Source organism: Marmota monax, unplaced genomic scaffold, assembly GCF_021218885.2.
Source record: "Marmota monax isolate L192 unplaced genomic scaffold, Marmota_monax_Labrador192_F-V1.1 WCK01_AAM20220418_F8-fsc00001, whole genome shotgun sequence".
NCBI classification, from domain to species: Eukaryota; Metazoa; Chordata; class Mammalia; order Rodentia; family Sciuridae; genus Marmota; species Marmota monax.
Window position 1 is genome coordinate 10,878,807 of NW_026693777.1, and position 16,118 is coordinate 10,894,924.

Consider the following 16,118-nt stretch of genomic DNA (forward strand, 5'->3'; position numbering starts at 1 on the left):
AAGTTTTACTTTAAATTCCTCTTGATATTTTAGAGGAAATCGTATATATGTAAGGTTCTGTGCTGAGCATTCATAGAATAATGCACCTTAGGTGAATGTCTGCTTTTACCCCACTGCAGTGATTTAAACACATATACTCTCTTATCATTTTTTTCTCTGGAGCCAGATCATATTCAATTATTAGGCATATGTGAACTTTGGGGGATATTTTTTTTCAGTATAGCATCAGAAGACTCAACCTATAATGTGCTGCAATGTGCAGGAAAAGTATAGTAAGCAAATCTGAGTTGCTTTCTGAGACTAATGGTGAAAGAAAATTGAAGCCCATACACTGAGGAGAATGAAGCTATGCAGCAGAGCACCAAAAGAGCATTTCTAGGAACTTAGGTGTTGGTGTTAAATGGACATTCATATTTGTTCTTGACTTTCCTATGAATAAGGGAAAACAGAAAAGGGTTCAATAAAAAATAGTCTTCAAGTACTGTTGTTTAACTTATTAATAGATGTTCAAAGATTTTTTTTCCCTGATGCTACTGGGCCACAGGTAGAAAACATTGGCTCAATTAATTTTTATATATACTCTCTTGGTTTTTACTGGATTCAGAAGCCTTCCAAAGATTTTAAGGGCCTGAAGTTTAGAATACATTTTTGCTGTTAATAGTACTCTACATTAGAGAAAAAGATACTGAAAAATATTTCTGCTGAAAAAGAGCACGATATGAATTATTTTGTATATTTGAGGTTAATGAAGTTATATCAATCACATATTTCTATTTTATAGCAGGTTAGTCCTATTAATAATTAAGTATTTTTTGGAGTTAAACTTGATCAGAGAGAATTAGTCTGACAGAGAATCAGAGGGAGGCAGACACAGTGTTATGCAAATTAGTCAATATGTGAAGAGATTAAACAGTACTTATATGAAATTATGCACTAGAGCTGAATTAATTCAAAGGACTATTTCAATGTAAATGAGTACAGGTGATCTTTTCTTTGATCAATTCTGGATAAGATTGTCCTAAAAGTTCATGTTTTATTGAGAAACAAACAATTTTGCTTCATGTTATTTATATAATACTAGTGATAATGGGAGTAACAGAAGAGAAATATTGTGGCAAAATAGTCTTCCATAAATAATAAATAGATACCATTATATTATCATTGATCCTTTTGGTGTGTCTTTTCCAAAATAGGCATACATTCAATGGAATGAATATACATGTATTTTCCACAGTGTGAATATATAGCAGGTTATTTGACTAATATCTTTTATGGTCATTTCTCTGTTACCAATATTTTTACAAGTCAAAATAATACCAAATTAATAACACTATGCTGATTTATTTTTTCTATATTATTGGAAATTTACCTTCATGATAGATTTTTATGTGGTAAGGTCAAAAGGGTCTATGTGAAATTCAACATCAAATGTTTTGCAATATTTTGTAGTTTTGCTAGTATTCAGATTAAACAGCAAACATTAAAATTAGATGCACAAGTAATTCACATAATGGAATTAAAGGAGTAAAGTCTAAAACAATTATCCTTAAAATTTTACAAAATAATAGAAAAAATAATCTCAAGAACAAAAGTGATAAAATAAAGGGAGTTAAGACAATATAGACAAGATACAAAAAAAATAACTTAGTAGTAAAAAATCATTAGAAATAAAACTCTGTTGGTTAAACTGCAGATTAGAAAGATTTGAAAAAGTCATGAGTAAACTAGCTGGAGGATCATCTTGAAAAAATTCATGCCAAAGTAACTCATAGAGGTAAAGCGAAGAAATGTAAAACAGACTTGAAAAGACTCAAGAGAATGAAATAACAAGATTGAACATGCATTTAAGTTGACTTTAAGAGGAAGGAGTAGGTAAAAATGAAAAGGCTGATATTTAAAGATAATGGCTAAGAAAGAGTTAAGAACTGGTGAAAAGAATGAGTTACAGGTAGATAAATAATAATAGAACTATATCTTGACATTTACTGAATACCTAAGACAGGAAAGACTCTTGATGGCATCCAGGGGAAAGTTTACCAACAAAGGCATAATTAATAGATTTCTCAAAAGTCACAATAAGAGTCCTATAATGGTTGCTTCCCGGAAAGTGATGTCATGGCACTCTCTTAGCCTCAGCATCCAGAGCTCCCAAAAGGGAATATTTCAAGTCAGATTTTTGTATATACCATTTTGTTGGAACCTTTAGCCTTCAAGATTCCAACATTATGACCTCAGTTTTAACACAATTGCTCTTCATCATCATTTCACTGCTTCTGTTTCTGCCAGTTGTTGAAGCAGTAGAAGCCAAAGATGCAATCTTGTTTGGTGTGGTTCTAAGCATTACAGGCATTTGTGCTTGCGTTGGTGTGTATGCATGAAACCAGAATGAACAGATGTAACTTTCAAACTTCACCTTGAAAACTTTTCTGTTATTGAGGTTAAACCTGGGTTTTATTTTGTAATTTTCCCAATGAACAGTAATGATTTCATATTCTAAGTTGTTTCCCATGAAATGGGAACAAATAGATGTTCATTAAATGGGAAAAAATGTTTCTTTATAACAAATAATGCAGTGAAGGGCTGGGGATGTGGCTCAAGCGGTAGCACGCTCGCCTGGCAAGCCCGGGTTTGATCCTCTGCACCACATAAAAAGATGTGTCCGCCGAAAACTAAAAAAAAATGTTTAAAAATTCTCTCTCTCTCTCTCTCTCTCTCTCTCTCTCTCTCTCTCTCTCTCTCAAAATATAATAATAATGCAGTGAAAACTGCAGCCTATAAATTGTATTTGCTGCTTAGAAAAAGGGTCAAAGATGTGGGATAGCATAAATTTACAGAAGTACTAGTTAATAGTTTCAAAATTCTCAAAGCATGTGAAATATGAGGAGAAATCTCTTGTCCAGAATCTAGAAAATCTCCACTGTTGAGAGTTATCATACTGCCTCCTGAAACCTTAAGGAGTCTTTTTCCCCATGTTTTTATTATGTTTGTTTTATCTCCCAAGTTAATATTGTACTTAGATATCAAATAGCCAAAATTGAAATGTTTATTTCTAGGGAATGAAATGTTTGAAAAAAATGTATTCAATGTATCTAATATTGAAAATTAATGTTAAAAATTTTATTGACATTGGAAGAGATTCAATGTAAGCAAAACAAACTTTGTATTGAGTAACATCCCCATATTGAGAAGTACTGTATTAAATATAAACTCATTCTGTTTTTTTTTAAGTCACAATAAAAAAGAAAGTCACAAATAACTAAAACTTTCACCTTAAATTCAGCTAAAATAAGATGTAAATAATAAATTTATAGGAAACAGAAACTTAAGAGTTTACTACATAGTTTACTAAGGGTTTTTGTTGTTGGTTATACTTCATGATAAAAGAAATAGGACTTACAAGGTAGGACTGAAATTTGAGGAATAGTAGGGAAAATTTGGCAAATAACTATTTCTCACTCAGGAAACAATGACTTTATATAAAACAACAACAACAACAACAAAACGTGTTTGAAATATCAAGAAACAAAAATTTCTCAATACTTTATTAGGGATAATCAATCAAAATGAGGTTTAAAGTTCTGATATTTTGTTTATGAAAAATGCAAAAATAAACTTTAGACTTTTTTGAATCAAGTACACAGGTAAAAATATTGTGTAACAAAATAGTGGAAACAGAAATTTTGAATCAAAGGCAAAGAAAATGAAGATTATAATAATTGGACTAATCCAATTGAAGACAGGAAAGATGGAGGAGAGGCAAAGGCAAAGCAAGATAAATAGAAAATGTAAAGATGTGAGACACTGACTTAAAAGGAATTAATGCAGCATTTTATGAAAACATTATTAAGTATATGTTTACACCGCAAAATGTTTGGCATTGTAAATGGTAACATTTTAAAGATTTTTTTAAAGACATTTATTTTTTATAAACATGCATTAATTACAAATTAATGGGTTTCATGTTGACATTTTCATACACATTTATCATGAGCTGATCATGTCCACCTTCCTTTCTGCCCCCCTTCTTCCCCTCCCCAACCCCTTCCCAGTCCTTAATAGTCCCTTTTGTACTTGGATAAGAGTAAATGTGCAATACTTGTCTTTCTGTTTCTGGCTTATTTCACTTAACATGATTTTTATATTATCATTTAAGATGTCATCTAACATAAAAATACACAATCTCAAAGTGGACTGATAAAAACAGGGTGGACTATATATTTTGCCTGTTAATTTAGGTATATGCAGGTAGTATAAAGGGAAGTATGAGTATAGAAGAAATAAGATAGCTATTTTTAAGATTTCTAGAGAGGAAAGTTGAAGAGGTTATTTCCTTTTGGGATGACAAATTGCCTAAATTTGACGGGTAGTGAAAAAAGAAGTAATCATAATGTGACCTCCTGAGCTCTCAGTGATTTTTTTTCCTCTTTAAACAGTCCCTCCAGAATACATGTTTTCCAGGAAGGATGTGTGATTACTCTCCACTATTTTGAGCTTGACCCTCCTGCAATACTGCTTATTACATTGATTCAGTCCATAGTGTTTTCTGATGTGAACGATGCAATTTGCTTACTTAGAGTTTCAAATAGATGATATGAGACAGAACAGATGCACATTGTATTTATTTCAAACAACCTTCATAGACGTTAACCCTCAGGAGTTCTTTCTTATATTCTATTTCCATAAGCAAAACCAAAAACAGATCTCAAAAATCTAAATGCAAAGGAAACATGATGTACATTATTGAGAAATGAGAACATTTGGAATTCACTATCTGAGAAGTTGCTGAATATTTTTTTATATTAGACAGCAAAAACAATACAGAAAAGTAAAGGAATAACTTTGTATAAAGGGAGGTGCTCAAAATAGAAACAAATTAACTTGCTGTGTTCATACTCATTTCCATCTATTTTGAATGAAGCAGATATTTGAAGACTCCTGCTCATTTCTTAAAGTCTCCTCTTTCATTGTTTTATCTTGCAGCATTCATAAATTTAAATGCAAAGGGTTCATTTCACTTAAAGAAATATGTCATGCTTAATTTGAGTTTCTTATTAAATATGCCCATCTGTCTACTAAATGAATACATTTTTAAAGTAAAACCATGGGTCATTTTGTAGTAAGTTCCATATATTTAATAATTAGTAAAGTAATGAAAGAAGAATGGCAGGGGCTGGGATTGTGGCTCAGCAGTAGAGCGCTCGCCTAACACATGCAAGGCCCTGGGTTTTATCCTCAGCACCACATAAAATTAAATAAATAAATAAAATAAAGATATTGTGTCCAACTACAACTAAAAAATAAATATTAAAGAAGAAGAATGGCAGAAATAAAGTTAATAAATAAATTTTAATCACCCATTTAAATACTATGGGAAATGCATGTCCTTGACCTTAGTGAACTTTAGAAACTTGGTGATGTAGAGATTAAAGTATTTTGTGATCAAATAATCTGTTTATGATTAGTTCATGAATCATTGTGTTTTGGCTATGTGTAGATATTGGAAAGGTTATGTTTCCAAGTTTGTTTTTAAACTTTTAACATTTAATATGCATGTTTACTTTGCTCAAAAACAAAGAGATAAAAAACTAACATCAGGGCAGAAAGAATGGCTGGCATAATTAATTTTGTGCCTTCATTTGCCATGAAGATATATAGACACCAGAAAAAATACCACGTGCAAGCTACATTTGATTATCACCTTAAAAGAGTATGGTCACTACCTGTTAGAATTGAAGAATGTATGTTTTAATTAGTTATGGAATTATACACTTTTCTAAAGGGCTTAACACAGAACTGTAGGCCAGTGTATCAGGACTAGAAAGATGCTGAGAGTAGAAAACATGTTCAATATAGCATGTGATATTATTTAACAGACATCAAGAAAGATTAAACTGAGACTAAGCTGTAATTTTTGTTTGTTGTTTTTAGATATACATGACAGTAGGGAATATTTTGACATATTCTATATACATGGAGTGCAACCCAATCGGATTTTGATCCCATTCTTGTGGTTGAACAAGATGTGGAGTTACACTGGTCATGTATTCATATGTGAGAATAGGAAAGTTGTGTCTGGTTCTTTTTTCTTTCTTATTCCCATTCCTCCTCCCTTCCCTTTGTCTAATACAATGAATTTCTATACTTCACCTTCCTAGCCTCCCTTGTTATAGGTTAGCATCCACATATCAGAGAGAACATTTGGCCTTTGGTTTGGGAGACTGGCTTATTTCACTTAGCATGATATTATCCAGCTCCATCCATTTACTGGGAAATGCCATAATTTCATTCTTCTTTATGGCTGAATAATATCCCATTGTGCATATGTACCATATTTTCTTTATCCATTCATCTGTTGAAGGATGTTTAGGTTAGTTTCATAGCTTGGCTATTGTGAATTGAGCTGCTATAAACATTGATGTATCTGCGTCACTGTAGTATGCTGATTTTAATCTTTTGGGTATAAACTGAGGAGTAGGATAACTGCATCAAATGGTGGCTCCACTCCAAATTTTCTGAGGAATCTCCATACTGCTTTCCAGTGCTTGCACCAGTTTGAGATAATTGCCATTCTAACTGGAGTGAGATGGAATGTCAGCATGATTTTAATTTGCCTTTCTCTAATTGCTAGAGATGTTGAACATTTTTTTATATTTTTGACCATTTCTTCTTCTGTAAAGTGCCTGTTCAGTTTCTTTGCCCATTTATTGACTGGATTATTTGGAGTTTTTGTTTTTGTTTTGGGTGTTAAGATTTTTGATTTTTTTACATATCCTGCAGATTAATGCTCTGAGGTGCATATGGTAAAGATTTTCTCCCATTCTGTAGGTTCTCTGTTCATGTTTTTGATCATTTGTTTGCTATGAAAAAACTTTTTGTTTTATACCATCCCATTTATTAATTCTTGATTTTACTTTTTGTGCTTTATGAGTCTTACTGAAGAAGTCCATTCTTGAGCCGACGTGATAGAGAGTTGGGCCTATTTTTAATTCTAGTAGGTACAGAGTCTCTCATCTAATGCCTAGGTCCTTGATCAGCTTTGAATTTTGGGCAGGGTGAGATATATGGGTTCAATTTCAGGCTACTACAAATGTATTTCCCGTTTTCCAGCACCATTTCTTGAAGAGGTTATCTTTTCTCCAATGTATGTTAATGACACCTTCGTCTAGTATGAGATAACTGTATTTTTGTGGTTTTGTCTCTGTGTCTTCAATTCTATTCCATTGGTCTTTAATTCTATTTGTGCTAACATCATGTCATTTTTGTTACTATAGCTCTATAGAATAATTTAAGGTCTGGTATTGTGATGCCTTCTACTTTACTTTTCTTGCTAAGGATTGCTTTGGCTATTCTGGGTCTCTTATTTTTCCAAATGAATTTCATGACTTCTTTTTCTATTTCTATGAATAATGTCATTAGAATTTTAATGGGAATTACAATAAATCTGTATAGTGTTCTTGGTAGTATGTCTATTTTGACAATAATAAGTCTACCTATCTAAGAACATGGGAGATCTTTTCATTTCCTGAGGTCTTCTGCAATTTCTTTCTTTAGTGTTCTGTAATTTTCATGCTAGAGGTCTTTCACCTCTTTTATTTGAGTGATTCCCAAGTTTGTTTGTTTGTTTGTTTGTTTTTTGAGGCTATTGTGAATGGAATAGTTTTCCTGATTTCTCAGGAATGCAATTGATTTATGGATGTTACTTTTATATTCTGCTACTTTGCTGAATTCATTTATGAGTTCAAGAAGCTTTTTGGTGGAGTTTTTTTTTTTTTGTGGGGATCTTCTAAATATAGAATTATGTCATTGGAAAATAGGTATAATTTGAATTCAAATGCTGTACCTGACTTGAAATTAACCTAATGACTTGTATATAAATATAATGAATGTTTTTGATTTTCCTTCCATTTGAACTCACAACAATAAAAGAATAAAGCAGGCTTAATGAAATATGCAACTGTGATATTGGTGCTCCTAAGACTGTTTATCTGAGAGAACAAATTTTGTTCCCCTCAATTATAAACTTTCATGAAAACTGTCACTACAAGGTTAATGTGAAATCAATGAAGCAAACAGAGACACTCATGAATGCTATGTTAATATTTATCAACAAAATTTAAAAAAAAATAATAGTACAAAATATTTTAGTATCCTTGCTTTCTGTCATTTACTCTTAATAACCTTATATTTTTGTAGCCCTTTATGGTTTATAGAATACTTTTAACTTGCTTTTATTTCTGGAATATAGTGTTTGCTCATGTCAATGATCAAAAATTGTTGGCAATGCCCATTTTCATTAATTTTCTGCATACTGTTTTTAAATGTCTATATCTAGCTCTAATCAATATGGATAAATCCTTTGAAGTCTGGAATATTCAGAACTTTAGAATTTAATTAGAAAAAAATAATATATTAAAATTCAAGATATATGCTTGTATATTTTTATTATATTTAACAGATTAATTGTACCAATTAGTGAGTTTGACTGTGACATCTCCATATATGCATATACCATGCTTTGATTGGATCCATCCTCCCTAATGCCCTCCCTCATCCTCCATTTGTACCTCCTCCTCCCAGATTATTCCTCTTCCCTAAGCTCCCTTTTCTACTTTGAGATCATCTGTTTATTTGTTTGTTTGTTTGTTTGTTTAGTATTCAAAAATATGGGAGAAGGCATGCAATACTTGTCTTTATGTGGCTGCCTTATTTCACTTAACATGACGACCTCCACACCATTTGTTTTCTTGCAAATGACAAGATTTTCTTATTCATTATGGCTGAATACTCCATTGTGTATATATACAATATTTTCTTTCCATTTTTAAGAATACTTTATATGATTTCACTTGAAAAATCCATATGTTTTTTATATGTGTGATACTATAAATTTTTCTTTAGTCATCTGTTGACAGGCACCTAGGCTGATCACATATATTTGCTATTCTGAATAGTGCTCCAATAAAATAAATAAATAAATAGGTGTCTGTATAGTATGCTGACTTTAATACTTAGGAATAATATACCTGGGTCATATAGTAGTTCTTTTAGATTGTTGAGAAATCTCTTTTGTCCTAGTGGTTGTACTAATTTACATTTCCACCAACAGTATATAAGGGTTCCTTTCCCCCTTATCCTTACCAGCATATGTTTTTATAATAGCCATACTGACTGGGGTGAGATAGAATGCCAGAAACACAGGGCTTAATGCATGCTAGGCAAGTGCTATACCACTGAGCCATATTCCCAACCCGAATGTCATTGAAGTTTGATTTGCATTTCCCTGATAGCTAAAGATGTTTGTGCATTTTTCATGTGTTTATTGGTCATTTATAATTTATACTTCTTTTGAGAATTGTTTAGATCATTTACCCAGTTATTGATTGGATTATTTGTCATTTTGTTGCTAGATTTTTTTTTTTAGTTCTTTGTTTATTCTGGATAGTAATCCTTTCAGATGAATAGCTGGCAAAGATTTTCTCCCATTCTGTAGGCTGACTATTCACTCTGTTGATTGGTCCCTTTGGTGCTGTGCTCAGATATTTTTATTCTGCTACACACTTGACATTTCTAACAACATATTATTTAATAATTCATTTAAACTCTCCAGGATTTACATCCCAGCTAATTCAATATTTTTTCCTGGTAAACTCCTCATTTAACAATATGCATTCTGTTTAGAATAGTTTTTCTATTTATAAAAGTGTAAAATACAGTACACAGTTCCCACACACTTCTTTTTCTCAACTGTTAACACCTTACCTCAGTATGTCATGTTTGTTGTCACTAATTAACTCTACTACTGATATATTGATATTAAACAACCCTCAATATTACATTTTACCCAGTGTTGTTTTTTTCTGTTCCAGGATCACATCCAGGATGCCATGTTACAGCTCTAGTCATGATGTGTTAGCTCCTCTAGATTCTGATAGCTTGCCCTACTTTCCTTATTTCTGAAAAACTCAACAATTTTGAGGAGTACTGGTCAGATATTTTGGATCTGTCCCTCAGTTGGAAGCTAACCCTCAATAGGAATTTATTTATTTATTTATTTACTTACTTACTTACTTACTTACTTATTTTAAGTTGAATGGAATGAAGAGCTTAGGGTCAAACACCACAAGTGTTAAAAGAAATGCATACTATTGATGTGACTTACTACTATCAATTTTGCCCTAGATTGCCTGGCTGAGATAGTATTTTTTAGGATTCTCCACTGACAGGTTATTCTCTTTCGCCGTCTTTCCCTACTGAACTCTTTGCAAGGAAGTCATTCGTCACAGTTCACTTTAAGGAATGAGAGTTATACTCTTCCTTCTTCATGGCATAGTATGTATATAAACTATTTGGAATTCTTCTAAATGGAAGATTTGCTTGTTATCTCTCATTTGCTTATTTATTCAATCGTTTATTTATGTCTGTATGTACTCATGGCTATTCATTTAATACTTCAGATTATAGCTAATACTACATGGTTTTGTTGCTCAAATTGTCCTGGATTTAGCCATTGAAAGCTCTTTCAGTTGGATCCTGGGTCTATTTGACATACCCCATCTGTGTATGTGCATGTGTGCATGTGGGTTTATGCACACACATGTGTTTACTTTCTTTGCTTTTTCTGCACTTCAAAGTGTTCCAGATAAATCTTTTAGATTCTCTGTCACAGTCCCATAATTAGCCATTTCTCCAAGAAAACCTGGTTCCTTCTAATATGTTGGGGAATGGAATTAAAAAAACAAGATCTGGTACTATATAATCATTGCTACTAGGTGTCATTGCTTCTATACTTTTTAATTCACAGGGCAAAGAAATATGTGTATATATGAACATATGCACATACATGAACATGTATAAATATTTATATAAATATCTATATTAAGTGAAATATGACTTCATGTGGGTAATTTTAACTCTATTGTTTCATACTAACACCATAATACTAGTTTTGAGGACCCACCCTAATACCTTTACATTTAATTGGATTCAATTTTGACTCTGACATTAACTGTGTTTCTGCATCACACTCCCTCTCCTTCTGTTATTTTGATGACAATGTTAGACATTTTGTATTATTCCACTCTTCCATGAGGTTCTGTTCCTTTTTAAAAAGTTTTTCTTCCTCTCATTCATTTGGAGTGGATAATTTCTTCAAGCTCATTTTTTCTCCACTGTGTTATTGAGCCCATTAAAAATGATTTTTATTTGTTGGTTTTTGCTATTGTATTTTTTTAGTTCTAAAATCTTTATGAACTTTATTTTTCTGTCTTTGCTGAGACTTTCAAATGGCTTTTTTTTTTTTTGCTTTGGGAATTTTGCTTAGTTCATGCTGCATTTTTAATAATACCTGCTTGAAGTCTTTACATGGTTATTCCAACATTTCCATCCTGTCAGCATTGGTGTATGTTGATTTTTTGGGTATATTAGTATTTTTCTTGTTCTTTTTATGTAAAGTTATTTTTCATTATATCCTGAACATTTTGAATATGTTTTTCTTTAAATATTCTTTTAGTTGTAGATGGACACAATACCTTTATTTTATTTGCTTATTTTTTTATATGGTGCCTGAGATCAAACCCAATGCCTCACGCATGCTTGGCAAGCGCTCTACCACTGAGCCACAACCCCAGCCCCTTGAATGTTTTGAGATGACAAATATTGCTTAAATGCTATGGAAAATAAATTTCTTGTTTGTTTTTTAGCAGTTCACCTGATTAGGTGCAGGCTGCAAGTCACTACCAGTAGTTTATGAGTTTTTATTTCAGTAGGTTCCATTTTAAACCATTTGTAGTATCCTTCAGATCTGCCATTTAATGTACCACTCAATGGTCTTTTTGTGTAATGGAGGGAAGTCTATTTTATTATTCTGGTTTTCAAAACAAAAGGCTATGCCCTTTTTCACCCTAATTTCTGCTACTGTACTTATCTCTGTGGCTAAGAGATACGAGGGAAAAGAAAGAGGTTCACCCTACCCTTATGAAACCATGGTGCATCTGCTACAGAGCTCACACTTTAAGCTGCAGTGGGCCCTCACTGCTATTATGTCAACACACCACCACATATTGCTTGGGAATTGGGATGCAAGATGGTTAAATAGAAAGAGAGGGGATATAGGAGTGTTCCCCTCATTTTCTCTTTGAGGCATTGACAGATGGGTTTCAGAGTTCTCTGTATCTGTGCCAACACCCACTTTAAGATTTCTTGCTGCACTGAATCCAGACCTAGGGGCATCAGGAAAACACGATAAACTCAAAACAGATTCAGTGGTAACCTGAGTTCTTGTTTTCTTTCTCAATTCACCTGTTCATACTTATTTTACAGAATCATCAAATAGCTAACCCTTGCATTCTGTTCAGGTTTTTTTTTTCTTTCTTTCTTTTTTTTTTTTTTTTTACCTACAATAGAATGAGGTATGCTTACTGCATATTATCTAGAACCAGAATCTTTGAATAGCTATTTGTGAAGATTGTAAGTGACTTTTTTTTTTTTTTTGGTACAGGGATTGAACCAAGGTGCCTCATCACTGAGCCACATCCCCAGTCCATTTTATTTTTTTTTTTTTCAAGATAGGGTCTCACTAAGTTGCTCAAGGTTTCACTATGTTGCTGAGGCTGGCCTTGAACTTGCAATCCTACTGCTTCAGTCTCCAGAATCACTGGGATTAGAGGTGTGTGCCACCATTCTGGCAAGCTTCTAGGTGATTTTAATTGCAGCCACCACTGAGAGTCACTAATATATGGGAAGATGTTAGGCTTCAGACCAGAGTATGCCATATTTTAAATTGTACTCAGCTACTTACCTCTCTAGAAATGTCTGTTTTCAAGTGATAAAAAGTAAATGATAATATATGCCATCTAAGAGGGTTATGGAAATTTGGAAGATCGTACCTAAATTTCCATATATATAGTGAGTTCTGTATATATTAAACACATCATTATTAAATATTTGAGTATTCCTTACAATTAACTTTCTTCCTTTAGTCTTAATTAAATCTTAATATTTATTTGCCTTTTCTTTGTTTCCCTTTCCATTTTTCCTTCAGATTGCTCCTTTGAATTCTAGCTCCTAGGTCCAAATGTCTATTTGAAATTTCCACATGACTTTCTAAAATTTACTTAAAAACTCAATATGAGCAAAATAAAACTCATGACTTTTGTCAGGTTTTTAAATTTGTACATTTTAGACAGACATAATAATGGAGTTCATTTTGACAAATTCATTAATGCATATCATATAATTCTCTCCATTTCGACCCTTAACAATAACCCCTTCCTTCCTTTCTTCATCCCACCCAGGCCACTTCTTCTCCTCTATTGGTATTCTTTTTTTGAATTTTTATTATTGATTGTTCAAAACATTACAAAGCTTTTGACATATCATATTTCATACATTTGATTCAAGTGGGTTATGAACTCCCATTTTTACCCCGTATACAGATTGCAGAATCACATCACTTACACACCCACTGTTTTACATATTGCCATACTAGTGTCTGTTGTATTCTGCTGCCTTTCCTATCCTCTACTATCCGCCCTCCCCTCCCCTCCCATCTTCTCTCTCTACCTCATCTACTGTAATTCATTTCTCCCCCTTGTTTTTTTCCCTTTCCCCTCACTTCCTCTTATATGTAATTTTGTATAACAATGAGGGTCTCCTTCCATTTCCATGAAATTTCCCTTCTCTCTCCCTTTCCCTCCCACCTCTCGTCCCTGTTTAATATTAATCTTCTTCTCATACTCTTCCTCCCTGCTCTGTTCTTAGTTGTTCTCCTTATATCAAAGAAGATATTTGGCATTTGTTTTTTAGGGATTGGCTAGCTTCACTTAGCATAGTCTGCTCTAATGCCATCCATTTCCCTGAAAATGCCATGATTTTGTCATTTTTTTAGTGCAGAGTAATACTCCATTGTGTATAAATGCCACATTTTTTTTTTATCCATTCATCTATTGAAGGGCATCTAGGTTGGTTCCACAGTCTAGCTATTGTGAATTGTGCTGCTATGAACATCAATGTAGCAGTATCCCTATAGTATGCTCTTTTAAGGTCTTCAGGGAATAGTCCGAGAAGAGGAATAGCTGGGTCAAATGGTGGTTCCATTCCCAGCTTTCCAAGGAATCTCCATACTGCTTTCCAAATTGGCCGCACCAGTTTGCAGTCCCACCAGCAGTGTACAAGTGTACCCTTTTCCCCACATCCTCGCCAGCACTTGTTGTTGTTTGACTTCATAATGGCTGCCAATCTTACTGGAGTGAGATGGTATCTTAGGGTGGTTTTGATTTGCATTTCTCTGACTGCTAGAGATGGTGAGCATTTTTTCATGTACTTGTTGATTGATTGTATGTCCTCCTCTGAGAAGTGTCTGTTCAGGTCCTTGGCCCATTTGTTGATTGGGTTGTTTGTTCTCTTATTGTCTAATTTTTTGAGTTCTTTGTATACTCTGGATATTAGGGCTCTATCTGAAGTGTGAGGAGTAAAAATTTATTCCCAGGATGTAGGCTCCCTATTTACCTCTCTTATTGTTTCTCTTGCTGAGAAAAAACTTTTTAGTTTGAGTAAGTCCCATTTGTTGATTCTAGTTATTAACTCTTGTGCTATGGGTGTCCTATTAAGGAATTTGGAGCCCGACCCCACAATATGTAGATTGGAGCCAACTTTTTCTTCTATCAGACGCAGAGTCTCTGATTTGATATCAAGCTCCTTGATCCATTTTGAGTTAACTTTTGTGCATGGTGAGAGAAAGGGATTCAGTTTCATATTGTTGCATATGGATTTCCAATTTTCCCAGCACCATTTGTTGAAGATGCTATCCTTCCTCCATTGCATGCTTTTAGCTCCTTTATCAAATATAAGATAGTTGTAGCTTTGTGGATTGGTCTCTGTGTCCTCTATTCTGTACCATTGGTCCACCCGCCTGTTTTGGTACCAGTACCATGCTGTTTTTGTTACTATTGCTCTGTAGTATAGTTTGAAGTCTGATATCGCTATACCGCCTGATTCACACTTCCTGTTTAGAATTGTTTTTGTTATTCTGGGTCTTTATTCTTCCATATGAATTTCATGATTGCTTTATCTATTTCTACAAGAAATGCTGTTGGGATTTTGATTGGCATTGCATTAAACCTATAGAGAACTTTTGGTAATATCGCCATTTTGATGATGTTAGTTCTGCCTATCCAAGAACAGGGTATATTTTTCCATCTTCTAAGATCTTCTATTTCTCTCTTTAGGGTTCTGTAGTTTTCGTTGTATAAGTCTTTCACCTCTTTTGTTAGGTTGATTGCCAAGTATTTTATTTTATTTTATTTTTTTTGAGGATATTGTGAATGAGGTGGTTGTCCTCATTTCCATTTCGGGAGATTTGTCGCTGATATACAGGAATGCCTTTGATTTATGCGTGTTGATTTTATATCCTGCCACTTTGCTGAATTCATTTATTAGCTCTAGTAGTTTCTTTGTAGACCCTTTTGGGTCTGCTAGGTATAGAATTATGTCATAGGCAAATAGTGATAATTTAAGTTCTTCTTTTCCTATTTTTATGCCTTTAATTTCTTTCGTCTGTCAAATTGCTCTGGCCAGTGTTTCGAGAACTATGTTGAACAGAAGTGGTGAGAGAGGATATCCCTGTCTTGTTCCAGATTATAGAGGGAATGCCTTCAATTTTTCTCCATTCAGAGTGATGCTAGCCTGAGGCTTAGCATAGATAGCTTTTACAATATTGAGGTATGTTCCTGTTATCCCTAGTTTTTCTAGAGTTTTAAACATAAAGGGATGCTGTACTTTGTTGAATGCTTTTTCTGCATCTATCGAGATGATCATATTGGTATTCTTTCTATTTATTTTGTTATTTGTAGTTGATGCATTTTAGTTACATATAAAATTGAAGTGCATTGTGGTACTTTCATATGTGAACATAGTGGTTCAACTTTATTCCCCAGTTCTTTCCCTTTGCCTAAACTTCACCCTCACACATAGTCTTCTGCTTGTACTCTGCTTCTCTTCCTTCTATTTTTGCAAGATGCCCATTTTTATTAATTTTTTCATATATTTGTTGGCATTTGTATTTATTTTTTTTGAGAAATGTCTCTTTGATCATTCACCATTTATTGATTGGGTTATTAGAT

The 16,118-nt window shown here is 33.3% G+C and overlaps 1 protein-coding gene across 1 annotated transcript; it reads left to right on the top strand.

Moving 5' to 3' along the window:
- Positions 1-2,016: 2,016 nt before the first annotated feature.
- Positions 2,017-2,518, top strand: LOC124104528 (small integral membrane protein 30-like). The gene has a single exon (XM_058584512.1). The coding sequence runs from the start codon at positions 2,226-2,228 to the stop codon at positions 2,376-2,378; it is 153 nt and encodes a 50-aa protein (XP_058440495.1). The 5' UTR covers positions 2,017-2,225; the 3' UTR covers positions 2,379-2,518.
- The last annotated feature ends 13,600 nt before the right edge of the window (positions 2,519-16,118 follow it).

Coding starts and splice junctions, on each gene's coding strand:
- LOC124104528 (XM_058584512.1), top strand. CDS start 2,226: ATGACCTCAGTTTTAACACAATTGCTCTTCATCATCATTTCACTGCTT.